Source organism: Aptenodytes patagonicus, chromosome 1 (assembly GCF_965638725.1).
Source record: "Aptenodytes patagonicus chromosome 1, bAptPat1.pri.cur, whole genome shotgun sequence".
Taxonomy (NCBI): Eukaryota; Metazoa; Chordata; class Aves; order Sphenisciformes; family Spheniscidae; genus Aptenodytes; species Aptenodytes patagonicus.
The window spans coordinates 114,287,546-114,305,893 of NC_134949.1; the positions used below are offsets into that span (position 1 = coordinate 114,287,546).

The 18,348-nt window shown below is 39.6% G+C and overlaps 1 protein-coding gene across 2 annotated transcripts in view; it reads right to left on the reverse strand.

The window, feature by feature from the left end:
- Positions 1–18,348, reverse strand: part of SAMSN1 (SAM domain, SH3 domain and nuclear localization signals 1) — a 101,443-nt gene that overhangs the window by 35,666 nt on the left and 47,429 nt on the right. Inside the window, exon 1 of one of the 2 annotated variants that reach the window (XM_076352116.1) lies at positions 3,061–3,247. The exons of the other annotated variant lie outside the window; for it this stretch is intronic. Coding sequence (XP_076208231.1) covers positions 3,061–3,117 — 57 coding nt within the window. The 5' untranslated portion in view covers positions 3,118–3,247. Of the gene's footprint in view, positions 1–3,060; positions 3,248–18,348 lie in introns of those variants that run through there. 2 annotated transcript variants of the gene reach the window in all.

The following is an 18,348-nucleotide window of genomic DNA, read 5'->3' on the forward strand; positions in this document are numbered from 1 at the left end:
TCTTATGCTGAGGGCTCCAGAGCTGGACGCAGTACTCCAGGTGGGGTCTCACCAGAGCAGAGTAGAGAGGCAGAATCACCTCCCTCGACCTGCTGGCCACGCTTCTTTGGATGCAGCCCAGGATATTAAGCAGGGTATTTTTAAGCCTTAGGACTTTTCCTTTATAGTTCAACTACCTGGGTCCTCAGCTGATGTACAAGGTATAAATGTACAGTTCCATGGCAGTATGTGCAGGTACAATGATAAACATTGGCAAAGGAACAGAATCCTTCCAGTATGTCTTTTGAAAATATTTCTCTCACATTTCTCTCCCTATGTTCTCTGGGATGACACCAGGTGTAGAATTTTTTTTGCCTAGCAACGAATGCGTATTTATTTAGTTTGCATACAAAGCATACAGTAGTTATATGCATATCCATGCATAATGCAAAAGCTGCCAGATATGCAAAGAAGTTATTAGCATGACTGCAGCACTACAGAAATCCTGCTGTATAACGAAACAAACTGCAACACTACTATTTCATGGCAATGGACAAGTATCAACCCTTTCATAGCAGACACTGAGAGTTGTAAGGTGCTACTTTTTGTCTATGTAGCACCTAATGCATCTGCAGAAGTCCCTTAAGCACCACAGTAATCAATAAAGTAAAGTAAATGCATTGCACACAGAGAACTGGCAGTTAGATACTGAAAATCTATATTAGTCCTGCATTGGTCATTAACTTGCCCACCACTACTAGAGGCTTTATACAGGGACAGCCAATTGCCTCAAGAAGGGTTTTAACACAAGCCTTGCGTGGTATTCCTTCATCTTTATCAAAAGGCATAACTGGATGCTGATATTCTTCACATTAGAAAGTAATAAAAGCAAAAGGATTAAAAAGAAAATCCTGGTGAAGCACTTGAATTAATGCACAGAAGTTCATCCAATTGCGATAAAGACACAATTGTGATTAAGGTCACTATGGGTAAGATTCAGTTACCTAAAAAGATCTTTTTGGTGTCCTCTTTGAGGGCCTAAGGTAGCAAACCTGATTTTCACTTAACTCTCCAGACCTTATGGCTCTCCCGTAGGTCTTGCGTCAGCCACGTGTGGATGTGTTGGAGACACTGGGACTTCTAAGCTGCCTAAAGGCAAAGTGAGGTAGCCCAAGACCTCCACAGTGACAAGGGCATCCTGCCCTGTGAGTATGAGGAGGCACCAAATGTTGCCTGCGCAGAGCAGGGGCAGCCAGGAAGTCATCTAGGGAAGTCACTTGTGAAATCCTGTAACTTCTGTCGGGAGGTAAGGACCTGCGCCCCATGTTACCCAATTCAGTATTAAGCAACTTAAGTATTTGCGTTGCTTCCGTGGGGCACGTTTTGAAACATGCTACAACAAGCTAAGATTGTCATTCCGTGTGACGTGGGGCTGTTTCCTCCCATGCCCTTTTTGTGAATAGCACATTCAGCAAAAACATTCTCATCGTGGAAAGTTTACACAATTCTGTGCAAAAGTGGGTCTACAGTAGATGAAGTGTTTCAAAGCACACTACTTTCCATTTTTGTAAACATTTATAATAAGACAAAGTCAGCACAGCAAAGTCAGCAGGTTTGACACCCAGTCAAGTGGTTAGACTCTTTTTATCCCTGCTTTACACATACGGTGAATCAAATCCATGACCATTATATATATATATATAAAAATATATATTTGAGAAGCCACAATGCCAGCATTTTAATAGCATGGAGTGCATTCATGAATGAATACTAACTGTGTGGGGGGAAAAAAAAAAAGAAATCAGACTGTTGTTAAGGAATGTATTATTCTGGAAGAAGAGAGTGACCAAAACTTGCTTTTGAAATTATTTAACAGACAGGAAAACAAAGCCCATCCACAGAGTCTCTCATGGTCATTTCTTGCTTAACCTATAGTGTAATTAGATATTATTTATACTTCTGCCCTGTCTTTAAAAAACAATATGATGACTGAACATAAGAAAATATATACCATACCAACCAGTGAAATGTTTAAAACCCATTCAAACCCATGGGAAAATGGATTCAGAATTGTTTCAAATCCATGCAAAAAATATTAATTTTAATTGCTAATGAGTCATAGTCTAAAACTGCAAGTGCAATACACAAAAGCCAATGCTGAGTAAAACCAGAAGACATTCCTGCTGAAATAGTGTCTGCAATAATATTTAGGGCCCAGAAATCACAAAGTGAGGTGTATTCCCAAACAATGAGAAGATGGGTCTGTAAACTAGGAGACAGTGAGTTACTGAGAGCAGAGATGTACTAAAAGGCTTTTCTAATCTTTTATTTAAATTTTCAGCACTGGCAAATTGAAATAGAAATGGATACTGATGCGCTCAGGTCTAGCAGTAACCATTTCTCTTCAGGCTTACAATAGACTTGCAAAGGTCATTCTGCACCCAGTCCAGGGACTGAAAATAAATTTCCAGCACAGGACACATACTTATGCATCTTGCAAAATGCTTACTTTCTTTCTTGCAATTCCAGATTGTGGAAAGTGTCCAGTGTAGCATACTATCAATTTATTGAGAGTATTTATTTCAGGCTGAAAGTATAATAATTCCCAGAAAAGTGAAGATGACAAACACTGATTGCCAAGTACCCTCTCCTCCTTTGGTTATGATGATGCAGAAGCACATTTATTAAAATAAGGAGCAAATTTAATAGCTTTTCTAATTCTTCACTAATTCTCACACTCTTTTGTGGGACATCATCAGTTTATCATAGATGAAAGGCAGAGAGGGGATTTTTGTGAGCCTGCCTGTTAGAAGACTGATGCAGAGCGTATAACAATAGACAAAGTCCAGTACCAGGACTCTTTAGCAGAGCTATAGCAGCTTCACAATGATGATTCCTTGAATTGGATCATTACTTTTATAAAGTGAGTATATACAAATAGATTCCTGAGATTATATCACTGAGGCACTTGCTAGCACACCAGGAAATCAGGAAGCTAGGATTTAAAAGGAAATCCTCCTTTTAAAAATGGTTAAGAATTCCTGTTATTATTCATCGACAATAAAAATTAAACATTCTTACCTTTGGCTTTTGACTTTTCTCCTTATCAGACACGTTAGATGGTTTTCTCTTCAACATTTTTAATTCAAGTTTATCCAGCTGATGTGCAACTGCTACTAGCTTGTAACCAAACTAAGTACAACGAAGTGTACTGCACAAGTGTACATCAGTTATGCAGTTCCTTATTCTATCAGGATGTGACTTCACGCAGCTGCTTTGCGGCATGGGTGAGAGAGCTGAAATCTTTGGGGAGGGAGTGAGGAAGGAGGGGAGGAAGTGACGGGGAAAAGAAAGAGAGAGGTGCACTAAGGAGATGAGTTGAAAATGAGGAAAGGGTTCAGAGTGAGAAATGCTTTAAGACTTATCTCCTTCTATGTCACCACCAGGCCTCAGTAAGACTTTGGACCTCAAGAAAATCATCCTCTTTTCCTCTCTCATTTTTCCCACTCAGCCTTGTGGCACTAACTGCACCCTTCATTTCCACTTCTGCTGGGACTCGAATGTGAAGAAGGTATGCTGCTCTTCAGTGGACCGAGGGATATTATCCCCCAGCAGATTCGCACCACGCTGTGGTACATGGTCTAGCTGGTGCCTAATGCCTCCCTTTCTCTCTCAGCTCTACAGTAATGCAATAAAAGCAATGAGATCGAAGGTCGCTGTCTGGCAGAGAAGGGAAGTTTTCTAAAGCCATCTTTTTCTTTTGCATGGTGGAATAATTTTTTTGCCATTCATCACAGAATTTGGACTCCCTGAAATAGCACTTTTCAGTCCTCCATTGTCCTTGATTTGGTGACAAAGTCACAGGGAGAAAAAAGCAAGTCTAACAGAAAGCTTACAACAAAGAGACAGAGGAGAATGACAAAGGTCTTTTATACCCTCTTGAAAAACAGCCCAGAGGCTAAATGAGGGTGGGGGCATTAAGATAGCTTTGAATTTCTGCTTCATTTTGCTTGGTATTATTTGCCAGAGTCAAACAAACAAAAGTCTTGAGTATCCTAAGTAAAACTTATTTGTTGTGAATCATAGGCCACAAAACCTGAAACCATGAAAAATTCCCAACTTTTTGCTGAAAGATGGAGGCAAATTCTCAATTTCAAACCCCAAACATTTGGGCCACCCACAGAGCTTCAATTAAATCTTAATTTAACGTTACTACAAATGAAAAAGAAATCTATTTCTAAGTAAGTTGCAAGAAAAAGGTTCAAGAATAAATGTCAAGAAAAAACTTTGGTAAAAAATTTTTTTTTCAAAATTTTGATAACATTTTTTCAAATTTTTTTTCCAAGCAAATTTATTCTAAGCAACTTTTACTCATAAGTTTTGCATAGATAAAAGCTCTTTTAAAAAAGCAAGTAACTGTGGAGGTCTCTTGCACCAAATAAAAATTCAGAGGTCCTTGTCAATCCAAATACTCAGTGCACAGACCTTTCTTTCTCTATGTCATTCTTTTAATATGGTTGAACTCAAATTTTAAGGAAAGCTAAAACAAGAAACCATCCAAACTGAAAACCAAAAAGAACTGGTGGTTGAAAGCTGGTAAGAAATGCACAGGTCTTATTTCTTAGAATTGCCTTTCCCAGTCCCATAAACACTTCCAACTTTTTGATGCATCTATGAGGAGACAATGCTAGATAGGCAGGTAGTCTCTTGGCTGAATTGCTCTCTGCTTCCTCTATCATATGAATACTCCAGGGAGGGATAAGGCACGGCTCATCGGATGAATTCCCATTTCGGTTTGCTATTTGGACTTCTGTTTAAATGTTTAAGAAAAGTTTCGGAGGCCTTCTTGGATTCTGATGGATGGGCAACTGAATGGACTGAGACTGACTGATGAAAGAATAATTATTATATGCTAATGGTATGATGAGGTTTCCCTTTCCAGACCTTCTAAGAACTGGGATAGTAAGAAGAGGAGGAGGAACTGGGGTTAAGGTGCTGAAATTCTGCCAAATATAATGCAAGAGTGTTCTCTACCTTATTGGATTGCAGTGGAGTATGTGTTGAACCTCAGCCCATTAACCAAGATGTTTCACGTCACATTTTAATCAGAACTACACTCATCTAGAACAGAGTTGAATTTATTATTATTAATAATAACATATCCATAAAAGTAGATAACCATTGTTATTATTAATAGTCAATAATTAATTAATAATAATTATGAACTCTGAGAGATATGTTTCTTTCATATATCTGATAACACCACCTGAAAAGTCCATTTAAGTTTCTAACCATAAGGAGGTTTTACCATGGATATTTAATCAGCCTTAGTAATTCAGTAGGGCCGTATGTTGTTATGAAAGCTGTATGTATGTTTAATAGTAATTAAACCCGATTATTTATCTACATAGATGTACATTGCAGTATATTGTTTTTCTTTTTAATCTGATCCAAACATGAGGATTAAATCAGACTCTGCTGATCATTAGACTGTGATTTCCTGTCTCAGGCCCCTGTTAAAATCTTCATGATTAATAAAATGGGAACTCATCTGAAGAGTAATATATGAGCTTCCTTTCTGTAGATTATTTATTGTTAAACAGGAAGAAAGAGGCCATTTCAAGAGATATAGTACCCACCCATATCTATTTCCTTTCCTCATCCACATATCAGAAAAATTATAGCCGCTTGAAAGCTGACCTGATTATGTTCTTGCCCTTGGAAGGTTGACCCACACTAGTTTTAAAAAGTAACAAAGTGAAGAAAATCAAACATATATAACATTAAGTTCGTTTAATTTAGTTAACCAATACATTTCAAAAGGAGCTCTTTTGAATTAAAAATTAATAATAAGCTTGGTGCTTATATCCTCTGTATTTGAAGCTAATTTTTCAAAGGGAAATGAATATCTATGTAAAATTAAAAGAAAAATTCTCATACTTAGTTTTCTGTTGGACATGACTGCATGTAACTTATTCCATTTCCTTGCTGGTCTTTGAACCTGATCCAAACCCCAGTGAAATCAATAGAAGTTTTTCAGGTGAGTTTTATGGGGCTTGGATTGACTCCTCCATCCTGAAATACCCAGGCAATGTCACTCTCCTCTCTGGGACGTCCTATGGGGAGCAAGGTTATCCACTTAAAAATAATTAAGATGACCCCGTAAGAATGATTCCCACTGTCATTATATTTATAAAAGGCAACATACTTTATAGCTTGTTATTATCATTATTCGGTTTTAGTGAGGACCACGATGAATGGTCCTGGATATTCAAGTGCCTTATGTTCCTCCCTCCCACATGATATCAAGTGCCACAACAGTGACATATCCCTTCAGTGGCTCCATCCAGTTATCTTGCGCTGAAAGGAGAGATCGCTTCCAGTCTAAACTGCAAGTGTAAACTTACCCTTTCAGTACTTGATTATTCTGATAAAACTAAAAAGTAGAGTGCAAAGTAGATTGAAGGGTTTAGCATACTGGCCACCTGTCAAAAAGCAAATGAAATTAGACTTTTTTCATATTAGCAACTCGTTTTTCATTGTCCGTCAGACAAACCTGGTCCAAGTTTAACTGGAGACTCAGAGATACCTTGGGGCTGTACATTGCTTTCCCTAATGCTAAGCAATCCCAGAGTGTGTTAGTGTTATTTTAATTAAAATAAGACTTGTATTTTGTACAAGAAAGGAATCATTCCTTCAGCCTCTGCTTTTATGGCCATGCCTCTCCCTGTATGATCTAGCTCCCTTAGATATTGCAGAAATCTCAGAATAGCAAGTGGAGCTGCGTGATTAATTTGCAGTGAATAATTTACTTAACAAATTTAATCTTTATTTCCTCAAGGAATGTTCATGAGCAGAACACAATTTCCTCATATGTATTAATTATGGGCCAGAACATAGCTAGATACTTCCCTCTCCTGGTCTAATCTGAGCAAGAGCCAGCCACAGTTCCAAGTCACTGCTAGTCCTCAGCAGAGCTCTCTCCATAAACTACCACGGCAAAGACTCTACAGAAACTAAAAGGAACAAGTGTGAAAACATGAGGTTAAGCTCTCCTTCCTGCCAACAACCCATGAAAGAAGCCAGATGTTGCAGGCTGGGCTGTCTTTATAACTATTTAAACTAAACACTCACTTTTAATTTTAACTCCAAAGATTGAGGCTGTGATTTTCCTTTGGGATGCTGGGGAATGGAGCTGGATGCGTAAGATGCCATCTTTGAAACTCTCACACTCACTGCAAACTCATCACTGTGAGCATCCAGAACTTAGTACTGAAAATTGGTCCAAAATGCTTAGGGGCTTCATGCAACAGGGCGTGTAATTTCTATTGAATAAGCTCCTATGTGCTTTTCATCAGGAATAAAAAATGAAGAAGCTACAGAAACTTGGAGTCTTCAAGAGACAAAATGGGATTAAAGAATATTTTAAGCTTACACCCTTGTTTTGGCTGAGGGTTGACATTATATCAAGAAGACTCCTATCACGTACAAAGTATAATTCTTAAGAAGCCTGCAGAAACTGGCGATTCAGCAAAGCTAATTATTAACATCTGAAGTTAGCTTCAAAAACTTGATCTTTGCTAAGTATTTTACATTGAGGGGATTTTTAATGCCATACATCCACTGAAGCAGCATGAGGGAATGACAACAGAGTGGAGTCTAAGCTTGTTTAAGCAACTGTCAGGGTGCAGAGCAGCAGGAATACCCTCATCATGCCAAGTCCCAGGAATTGTGAATTCGGCCTCTCTCAGACTATGGGGCTTCCTTCTTTTCCTGAAAAAATATTTTTCTGATTCTTCCTTCTCTTATGCTAATGCTTTGCCACGAAGGTCGATGGAGTCACAAAGAGATATGGCAGGGACAGGCTATAGAGCATCACTATCAGAGCTCCTACTGAATTTAAAGATGTGTCTGGTACAAAAAGCGGTTGCTACTCTGTGAGTAAGAAAAAGTGTCTCATTGCCAGGCCCTCAGACTGTGTCCTTGGCATGCTCCCAACACTGCCTGGCCTAAAGGGAAAATGAAGTACCAAGAACTTATTTCAAACTTTGATCCCAACACATTCTCTTGCATTAGCAGTAGATGAACAGATCAGTCATACCTACACTATATCAGGTTAGCACTAACGCTAATAAAAATCTATACTATTGTGACAGAAGGATTCTCAAGGAGATTGACTTTCACCTATTGAACAAATCCCTTTCTTATTACCTTGAAGAGTAAGAGCCAAAGTTGTGTCTATATCTTCTAGGTATTCCTGTTCAGAAAACTCAAAGTCAGCAAGGTTGGTGTCTTGTAAAACACAGCCACAGGCTGATCCAGCATCCGTGTAATAATTTCCAACAGAAATATGTGCGTCACTAGTGGTTTTCCTGTACGATTTATTGTAAGCAGAATACACTTTACTGTCTGTGGTGAATAACAGAAAGTAACTGGCAGGACGATGCTGCTGTGGGTTCAGGCGTGTTAGTGAACAGCACGCTGTTTCTCAGAGTGAATGTTAAAATGTAGCTCAAAGCTACATTGCAATGTTCGTGCCTAGAACATCTCAATCGATTCTGTTAGTGAACACTGCGATTACTAATCAGCTACGAGGGCATTTTATCCCATGTAATTTGCGGGTTTATATGACTTGTTTTATAGTTATCCAGCTGAAGCTCAGCCTCTCAGAAATGCATTTACAGATAAAGAGTGACAGTTGCCTTGCACATCTATTCAGAAAACCCAAATATGAGATTTTCCATAAAGGGAACTGATAAAAAAATAAATTTAGGCTCTCTGTTTTAATCTCATACACAAAACATGACATGCTTCATTCAGCATTTAGAAGACCAGCTTAATGTACAAGCACTGGCAGTGCAGCAGGGGATTTTTTCAGGGAAGGTACATGATGTCTGCCTGCCTATCTCTGATTAGAATCAAGATCAACAAAAGTAAATTCTGATTAACTCTAATGCGCAGCCTGCTGACAGGAAACTCTTTGTAGTTTGAGCCGTCTTTTACCAGTAAACATCTCCTGCTGAATTTCTTCCCTGATGTCAGAGTGTCAAGTCGCTGTGCCACCACAGCGTTAGGACTGCTGTGCAAATGCTAACATGAAAAGGAATAAAGTGTGGTACACTGCATATTCACTTGCAGGGCTTCGATTTCATTTTGCTTCTAGAGGAAAATGCTGTTCTTCCTTTCTCCTTGAACACGGTTTCAAGTGGGTGAAAACCAAAATTTGGAAGGGACAGAGAGGGACAAGATGGCTTTATTTGTAATTGGTTTTAAAACTTTCTTTCTACCCATCTAACTGATATGATACCTGATTGATAGCCAGCAGAAACACAAAAATGCTTCATCATCAAGAATAGGTGATTAGTTTCAATCTTACATTTGATTGTCTTTTCTTACAACACTCTGTTCCAGAGCTGTGGTCTTACCTGTTGCAACACTTGATTCAGGTGCTAACATTAATGGCAATACCTTCAAAATCAAGCAGGATGTGGGTCAGGCTAGCTCCATCAGCAGACCTGCCAAATCACGCATACTGGGAATGAGACCTGAGCAGTTGATTTGCTCTCATGCTCACTTCCAGGCCCGAACCTCGCGGCAGGGAGGTCTGGCTCCTGTTCTGTACGTCTGTGTGGCAGGCGTAGGTGGTAACCCCGATCCATCAGCCACTTGCTCCAGTGCAGGGGTGATGGAGGGTGGGCAAGCTGCAGCCACGCTGAGCTCCCCCATAAAGAAGAGGAGGCACTTTTCGTGCTGGATTTCAGCACCAAGTCCCTCACTGGGGACGACTGACCAGGTGGTTGCTGCACCCTGTGCCGGTCATGGTTAGTGCCCTGCTTGCCTCACTTGGGGCTCCATGGGATGCTTTGGGCCAGGGCTGAATGGTCACAATTGAGTAAGTTGCCCCAGGTCAGGGTGGGAACATGCTCTTAGCTCATCACCAAGATGAAGTGAAGCACAGTCACATGAATTTATTTCATTAAGGATTTAAGTTAACATGCTTTATCTCAGGCTGTGGGCTAAAAGCACTCACAGGGACAGTCACAGTACTCAGTAGGTATAAGGTAATTACTTTTGTGTCAGTAACTTGTCTTTGGGGAGAGAAGGGAGTGGAAAGGGGAGGCTGTCTCTGAAACTGTGCTCTGTGGAAAGAGATGGATGCTTTGCCTCTTCACAAATACCCCACTTTTCTTCATGATTCCCTCCACCAATCTTGATCTCTTTTCATTGTATTATCAAACTCTTTCCCCTCGCACTTCCCCACAAAGTATATGAGCTTTTGACTCACTCCTTGCATACCACTTCTCTAGAGAGTCTTTTTTTACCTCTTACTCTCACCTAACTGACCCTTTTTACTTCTTTCACACATATTATCTGAGTGTGTTCTGTCTCCTTTGCCTTGCTGCCACGGAAAACAGAGGTTGATGAAAGGCAACAAAGCTTTTCCCTCCAACAGCTCCATGATCTGCTAAAAGTTCTACTGAGATACAGACAGCAAACTGGAGAGGAGTCTCACTCCAGGAGCAGCAAAACTCTGAAAGCTAGATATAGGCCCGTTAGTTTACAGCAAGTAACTTTTTTAATATATGTACAAACTGGTGACGAGAAATGTTAATATTATGTTCCTCTAGCTTTGGGAGGTGAAAGTTCACAAAAATCTTTGAAACATCTTTCGGTTCAAACACGCCTACAAACCTAAATAATAATACCTAAACCCCTAAAAAATAGCACCCTCACATACCATACACACACAAACTCATTAGATTAAGAAAACAAAGTTTTAAAGCCAGGGGAAGGCAGAATTAATGCTATCTGTGACACCTGAATCTCACCCATATGCATGTATGTTTTATGATGCAGTTTTAATGATGCAGCTTTAATATTTGCCACATTTTCTCTACTGAATGTCTGCCTCATTCAGTGCAAAGGATGAATCTGAATGGAGGTGTCAGAGCCTGCAAATAAACTGTTTGAACTCCTGCTCTTCTGGTGCACAAGTTGGTATGTGTATTCTTGCTCATGCAACAACTGTCTGACGTGTAAAATAACATACTATCCCCATTTTGCAAATGAAGCCTGAGGCAGACAAGTTAAGTGGTTTGTCTAATATCACACAAGAGGTCTGTAGAAGTGTGGGGAATTGAATCTGCATTATCTACATCCTTAATCACTGGATCATCATTCACAAAGTTAAGAAAGCTATGCTGCTATGAAGAACTGGAATAAGGATTTATTTTGGCATTATAGTTCAGTGAAATGCTAAGAAATTGTGTTAAAACTTATTTACTTTGCAGCTGATCATTGACTGCACGTAATCCTCAGGTTTTGACCCTGCAGTTAGATGTGCAGAAAATTTGAGTGAATATAGCTGCAAGCGAAGTTTTGGGAGTTTGACTTCAAGGCTTTCAGACTAAAAAAATCTGAATTATATCCTGCCTATCTTAAAATAGTCACCAGAATTAACTGATTTTGCCCTTTTCCACCTGTACACATCTTGCTGTAGGATGTGAGCTGTCATCTGTTTTTATCTGAGAACAAGAACTGTCTTGTGAGCTAGCATGGCAGCTAACACACTAGTCCCCCGTCGTAACTGAGGCCACACGTATCGCCGTATTGCCATGCTGATTAATTTTTAGGGGAGTTATGTGGAAGCAAGGATGGTCTGTGAGGAAGGAAATCTAGGTATTAAAACACCTACACAATCCAGAACTAAATATAGAAACACTCAAAATATCTGCAAAAGTTTCTGTCTCATGATCTTAAACTATCTGAACTTTTGATTTTCCCACTTCCCATGCACTTTGTCGTCATTTCTTGTGGTATGCTATCAAACGTAAGTTGTAAGTAGAAGTGAACGAGAAGTTTCATGTCATTTAACCTAATTAATTTGGTCCTTTCATGAGAAATATTCAGCCAGATTTCTTCAAATGGATTGGAGTGTAAGCACTTCCAGCAAGAATTATGTTCAAGTTTGCAATTTGGTTTGCTTATGTATTAGGGAAGGTGAACTTCTTCAATCAATTAAATGTCTACAGAAAGTCAGTCCAGAAATTTCATTACCATAGGTGAATTCCTTTCAAAATAAAAGAGAATACTCAGATATAAATAATTGTCCAGTTCTTTCTGAAAAGCCCTGGTCTTTGTCTTCTAATGATCTGCTCATATACCTGAAAGTATTTAAATAGCAGAATTCGAGATGTGTCCACTGTGTGTCCATTGTTTCACTTCCAATCTTATCTTTCAGGCCCTATTCTTGTTCATTTTACCCACAATTATTTTTTCGAAGCTGGATGAAAACCCAGTATTCAACTTAAATTTTCAGTTTCTAAAAACAAGTTTGAAATTATGCAAGACATACCCTGCTTTTGGAGAATGTCACAACAGAAGTACTTCTTTTACTGGACTTTGAAACACATTCATTATAATAATGCTGCAGCCCTGGAAATCTTAATGCCTTTCTGGCACTGAAAATCCTCACTCTTCCATTTATGCCATTGCTGAGCACTGATATCATGTGACTTTTCCTACATTTCTATGTGAGGGAGATGAAAACAGAACTAATTCCTTCTGATTTATGAAAGGCTTATTTCACAAATAAGCTTTACCGGAACACTTTAAAGCATACAAAAATGACTTACCAGAGAGAATAACTAGCTCAATCTACTCACAAAACAAGCAAGCAAACATAATCAGCTCCTGAGCCAGCTCAGAACTTCCAGAAAATTAATGTTCCCCAAAAGAAAAGTCATTTGAATTAGCTAGGGAAGAAGACAAGGAATATCAGGCATGGTATGCACTGCTACCTACCACCTACGTACTCTTGTAACTTACGGTTGGTAAGGATCCTTAAGTCATCTTAGGCTGTGGCTTCCTTACCGAAGCCTTAGCCTCAAAATCCTTACCAAATTAGTCACACGGGTAGCACTTTAATTTCAACTTCATCAGGGACACTGAAGAAATCTGAAGCTAAGCTTGCTTTTTCTCCTGAATAAAGATGAGCACACATATAAGGTATACTGAGCTAATGCAAGCACAGTGAAGATTAAACATTTTGGCTACAAATGGAAAGCTTGTCACCAACTCAACAAGCACAAGATCAGGCCAAAGTTTAGGTTTCAGAAGTGAATCTATGCAGAAGTAAAACTGCATTACTTTGTGTAAGGAGATAAATTGCACTTAAAAAGTTGCAGTCTTGGATAGGCAGATCCCAAGGCACCTGATGGCTTCGTTGGTCAAAATGTTCCTGCCAGCACCAGGAGCTAATGCATTAGCACAACACAGGATCAAAACACAGCCTGTATTAGCTGATTGATTCGGCAGGAGCACTGCTGAAGCAGAGTAATGTATACTTTTTTTTGCTTTGTATGCTGTGTGGGAAGAAATGATAGCTTTTATAATTTTTTTAATATAAAAAAACAAGAAGAAAAATGTCAATTATAAAATACTGGACTGACAGCAGATCCACAGAAGGATAATATTATCACAGCGTAGGTATAAAAGCAGCAGACAGACAATGCAATCTATTTGTTTCAGTATGCAAAACTGCATCATTTTGGTAATTCTAAAGGATGCTAACAGGAAGTCATCCTTTCATCAGACAGTTTGTTATCAACAACTGCACTTAGTCTAATTATATTTTGACTCTTAATCATGTTTCATGAAGTAGGTAGCATTCCTTTTTTCTATTAAGAATTCATATGCCATTTACAAAGAATAAGTATATGAAATGCACAATTTTCCCTGCACTTTTAACAATTATATTCCCCTTCATTCTACATTCATGAAAGTAATCCAAAATAACCTTTCATTTCTCTCTCTAGCTGTAGCTCTGCAGTACCTAACAGCTATGTCAGAAGGAAACCCATGAAATCTGCTGAGGTGAATTGAAATGTTCTTCTGCAGTTATCTGCAACCATATTAAAGATCTTGTGGTATTTTAAAGTATCCTTTACTGCAAATAAATTCACTTAATTATCGTTCTGCCTTATATATACTAGCAAGTACTAGCAATCCAACTTTACAGAACAGTCCAGCAATGTTTGGAGGGAAAAGTTTGGAACTGTTAAGCTTTTTAGTACAGTTAGGTATACGTGCCTCTAAGATTAATGGAAACTGTGACATAATTCCCTATATAGCTATGAAAATTCCAGTAAGGTATTAAAAATATAAAACAGGACAAGAGTTACCGTAGTAAAGAACAGTCGCATCAGATTTTCCATATTTTTTAAAACCTGCTTTGAGACTGCATGGTCAAAGTGGCCACAGATGAAGACAATAAATTTTTAAATTTTTCACATTACTATGCAGGACATAGCAAAAATGACTGTAGGATGCAGAATGGCAGTGGCAGATGTTTGTTATCAGCACAGTACAATGGTGCAGCTATAGCAAGGCTGGACGCCCTCCCAGGCTCCTCTCTTCCAAGCACAAAGCTTGAGAGATGAAGCCTTGCGCTTTAAGAGGTGATTTTCTCTCACTTTTTGTATTTAACTGAAGCAAGCCATACAATATTTACCGACTTCCTGATGTAGTAGTTTCTTAAATAAAGCTCCCTGTGACAGGAGACAAAGTAAGACTCTACAGACACTGAAGCATCAGGAAAATGAGTGCTCTTAAGTTCACTAGCATTTGTATCTTTTTGGCTGAGTCTGTATTTTGCTTGGTATTTCCAGGAAAAGTAAACACTGCAAATTCAGTCAGGGATCTTGACTTTTCCCCAGTTTTAAAATCAAAGCCATTCAAATTTCACCAGCATTTGACTATGACAAACATGTATAAATATATCTCAATCCCCACCCCCTCACAAGGCTTAAAATTCAAAATAAGCTTTCAAAGGTTCTGGGACAGGGTTTGAACTGGGAAATAGCGAGTGCCTTTGAATTTAACCATGTGCTACATTTAGCTGTAGCACTGTTCCTTTTTGTCTATCAGTTTGTGTATCTTCAAAGACTCTGCAGTCTGGGAAGCACGGGGGGGGGGGGGGGGGGGGGGGGGGGGGCGGGGGGGGTTGGGTGGGTTTCTAGCTGTCTCTTTACCCTGCAGGAGAGGTGCTGAGTACACAGGGTGAATGGCTGAGCTAGTGGACTGATGGGGGGAGCAGGGTAACAGGTAAAATTAGCTAGAATGTTATAAAAAGCAACAGGAAACCTGTCAGGGGGCTTGTAAATGAAGATACAATAAGACAAAAAAGAAGCAGCTGGGGACAGTTTCATATCTTAGAAAACAAATCCTGTTTTCATGTCTCAGCCACAGCTTATCACCTGAACACCCATCATCATGGTCTTGACTGCTTTGTTTACTGCCACCCTTTCAGCTCCTCTTCATCTCTTTCCTGGGCAAAGACTTTGGGCCTCAGCTTGGGTAAAGCTGAGCAGGACTTCCTAACATCAGTAGAAAATAGATTTATACTTGGTGAGGATCTGGCTTCCTACCTTGTCACTGAAATAGGAACAAGTAAGAGCTACAGCTTTTAAAAGGACCACTTATTACTGACACTGAAGCAGCTAGAGTGACCGGAGCAGCTGAAAATTGGTGTCTCAGAAAAGCAATTTGGGGATTTCCAGGCATTCTTTTTAGTGCTATATTTGTGCCAAATGAGGATCCAAAATGTAATTGAGAAAGCTCTTCTAAGGCATGCTCAGGCGTCTCTCAACAGAGACATTAGCTGAAGAAAGAAAAAATGCAGAAAACAGTCAAATTGCTTAAGAAAATTGAGCAGCCAGAAAGTCCATTAAAGCCCACAGCATTCTAGCGCACAGAAGAAACTGCTGGCTGAAATGAAGTAGAAATCTTCCTGCAGCCATTCTCTGGGCTGTGCAAACGGTCAAATGCTGCTTTCATCTTTGAAGCACAAAGATGCGCTTCTCTTTTGCTAGAGAAGAGCACTCTGTCCTGTTTGTTCATTACTGGCTGTCCATACTCTTCCTCCCCACTCCGCTAACCTAGAGAACAATGATCAGTCGCTGGTATCACAAGAGATCCAATAACCTGGGTAAACCGCAAGGCAATATACAGCACCTCTTTGAGAACCAAAATGATCAGGAGCAGCAGAGGCAGTACAGAGTGCAGGGTAAGAGCAATCATAACAAGCAAGCAAGGCTATTATGGGGCAACCAGGAACAAGAACCTATTAAGTAGAATACGTCAGGAAAAGTTAGGACAAGAAAATGTCCAAAAATACAGCTGAGAAGAAGGGTGTTTCTTCAACAAACAAGTGTCAAACTAGACATGTCTGCTAAGGGTCAAACGGAGATGCTGAGAAATGGCTTGTCTGGCAAGAAAGCAAGTCAGACCAGAAGGAAAGCAAAAAGCCACAAGGTCACTGAAATGGCAGAGAACCATGGCCATAATAGCAGGGCTAATGTAACTGTGATAAGACCGTAAGACATTCCTGAAAGGAACATGGAGAGAATGAACACAGGCATTGGCATAAAGTCACTTGCAGTTTTCCCAAACTTATTGTTCATTCCACCACAACGTAATGCATTTATATTGGATAGAAACCAATCTTTTGAAGCTTTCTACTCTCCCCTTAACCTGAAAATGGGAGAGAAAAGATATCTTTTTCTGCAGAACCCTTAGATTTTTTTTTTCTCCTCACCAAAATCCCAGGTCTTCTCTAGTCTTGGGAAATTACCCTCGTCTTCTCATTCTCACTGAATACCAAACACAGGTTGCAACAGATAAATATTCTTGTGGTATCAGTGACTAAATCCTTCTACTGTTAAACCTAACCATGCTTCTAAGATACTGCAAGAAGAGAAACCCCCTTCCAGTAGCTCTCTGCTGATTTGTCTCCAAGAGGAGACGTTGTCTCCTCTCCCTTTCCTGTAAAGGATGCCTGTGTCATCCTACAAACAATTGCAGTTATTGGGAGAGTGGACGGGTCAGCCAGTGAAGCAGCATGTTAAAGTATTGAGGGAGAGGAGAAAGGGACTCATCAGCTTTTCTCTCTCTGCCTCAGGCTGTCCAAGACAGTCTGGGAACCCTTTTATGAAGAGGACCCCTCAGTTGTGACCCCACTATGGGCTCCACTTGGTGTCTTTTTCAGGGCCAGCCAAGCCCATCAAGCTCCTGTACTTTCCAGGCTTCTGACTCTAGATTTTCCATGCCTTACATGAGGTTGCAAAAGTCTTACGCAATTGCACAGATTGAGAAAAAGCAACAGAAGGCTGAAATGGCTCGTATAAAAGTCATATGGACACAGCACTTCTAAGTATACTACTTTGTTAGGGTAATGAAGATCTTAGCATATGAACAGCAGAAAGGCAGCTTCTAGTAACCACAATTTAAAAAAAAAAAGAGGAAAAAAGTCTGAGACAGACAGCTGAACTGTTTTCTGCAGGGCTAAGCTTGAGGAATAAAAAGAAGTATAAAAAGCAATAACCTTTCACATTAAGGTCAAGTGGTTGTTAAAGTGGTGTCTGGACAATCTTTTCTTCCATCCTTTGTCTGATTTTCAGCTGATTCATAATATTGCAAACACCGGCCTGGATCGCTCATTTCTTTCCCCAATATACTTTGTGGTAATATGAAAATATGCAGCATAGTAGTTTCTTTATCCAGACATTTTTTTTTCTTTTTTGCTGAAGTATTCAATATTTTCTTAAATAAATTCTTCCACTTTCTAAAGAAGAACTATTTACAAATTACATCTCCTTAGGAAGAATATCAGTAACAATAATTTCACATGGCAATCTTGACACACCTAAAAAAGCAATGCTCTATGTTGCCCCTAGCAAAATTTTGACCAACCACTAATTATATTGTAAACAGCTGAACAATGCAGAAAAAAATGACCTATGTCTAAGTTAACTTTGCACAAAGTTGCTAACGGTGGCACCGTGGCTATAAAATGGTAATGCAGCGCACACAGTTCTGTATTTAATTAAAGGACAGAAATACAGGCTTCTAAAATGTTTTCATAATACATGAAGATGGGCAGGATGGGTGAGATTTGAGTTGTCCCCAATGTCCCTGTGCCAGAGGCAGTCAGCTAACACAGGTGTTTATTGTGCGCTTAAGCGGGGCAGGCTGAAGGATGAGTAGCTGGAGGAGTTCCGTGAGCCTGTTGTAACTGAAGATGGATGTGACTTTTGCAGTCTGTTCTCACAGTTCTTGTTTAGGTGACTAGCTTGGATGATCTCTGTCAGTCTTTTTATTGTTTTAGGTGAAACAAACAATGGCAATATGAAGCACCATAAGGGAGGCTGTGTAAAGTGCTGAGGAGGAAGAAAGGAAGAGGAAGAAAGGAGCCAGGGGAAGAAACTGGAGGAAGGGAATTAGGATCACTCATATTTTGTCTCTCTAAACAGCAATCTATCATGAAGAGATACAGGTCTTTTTCCTAGCCATTATGGGAGAGCACTACTT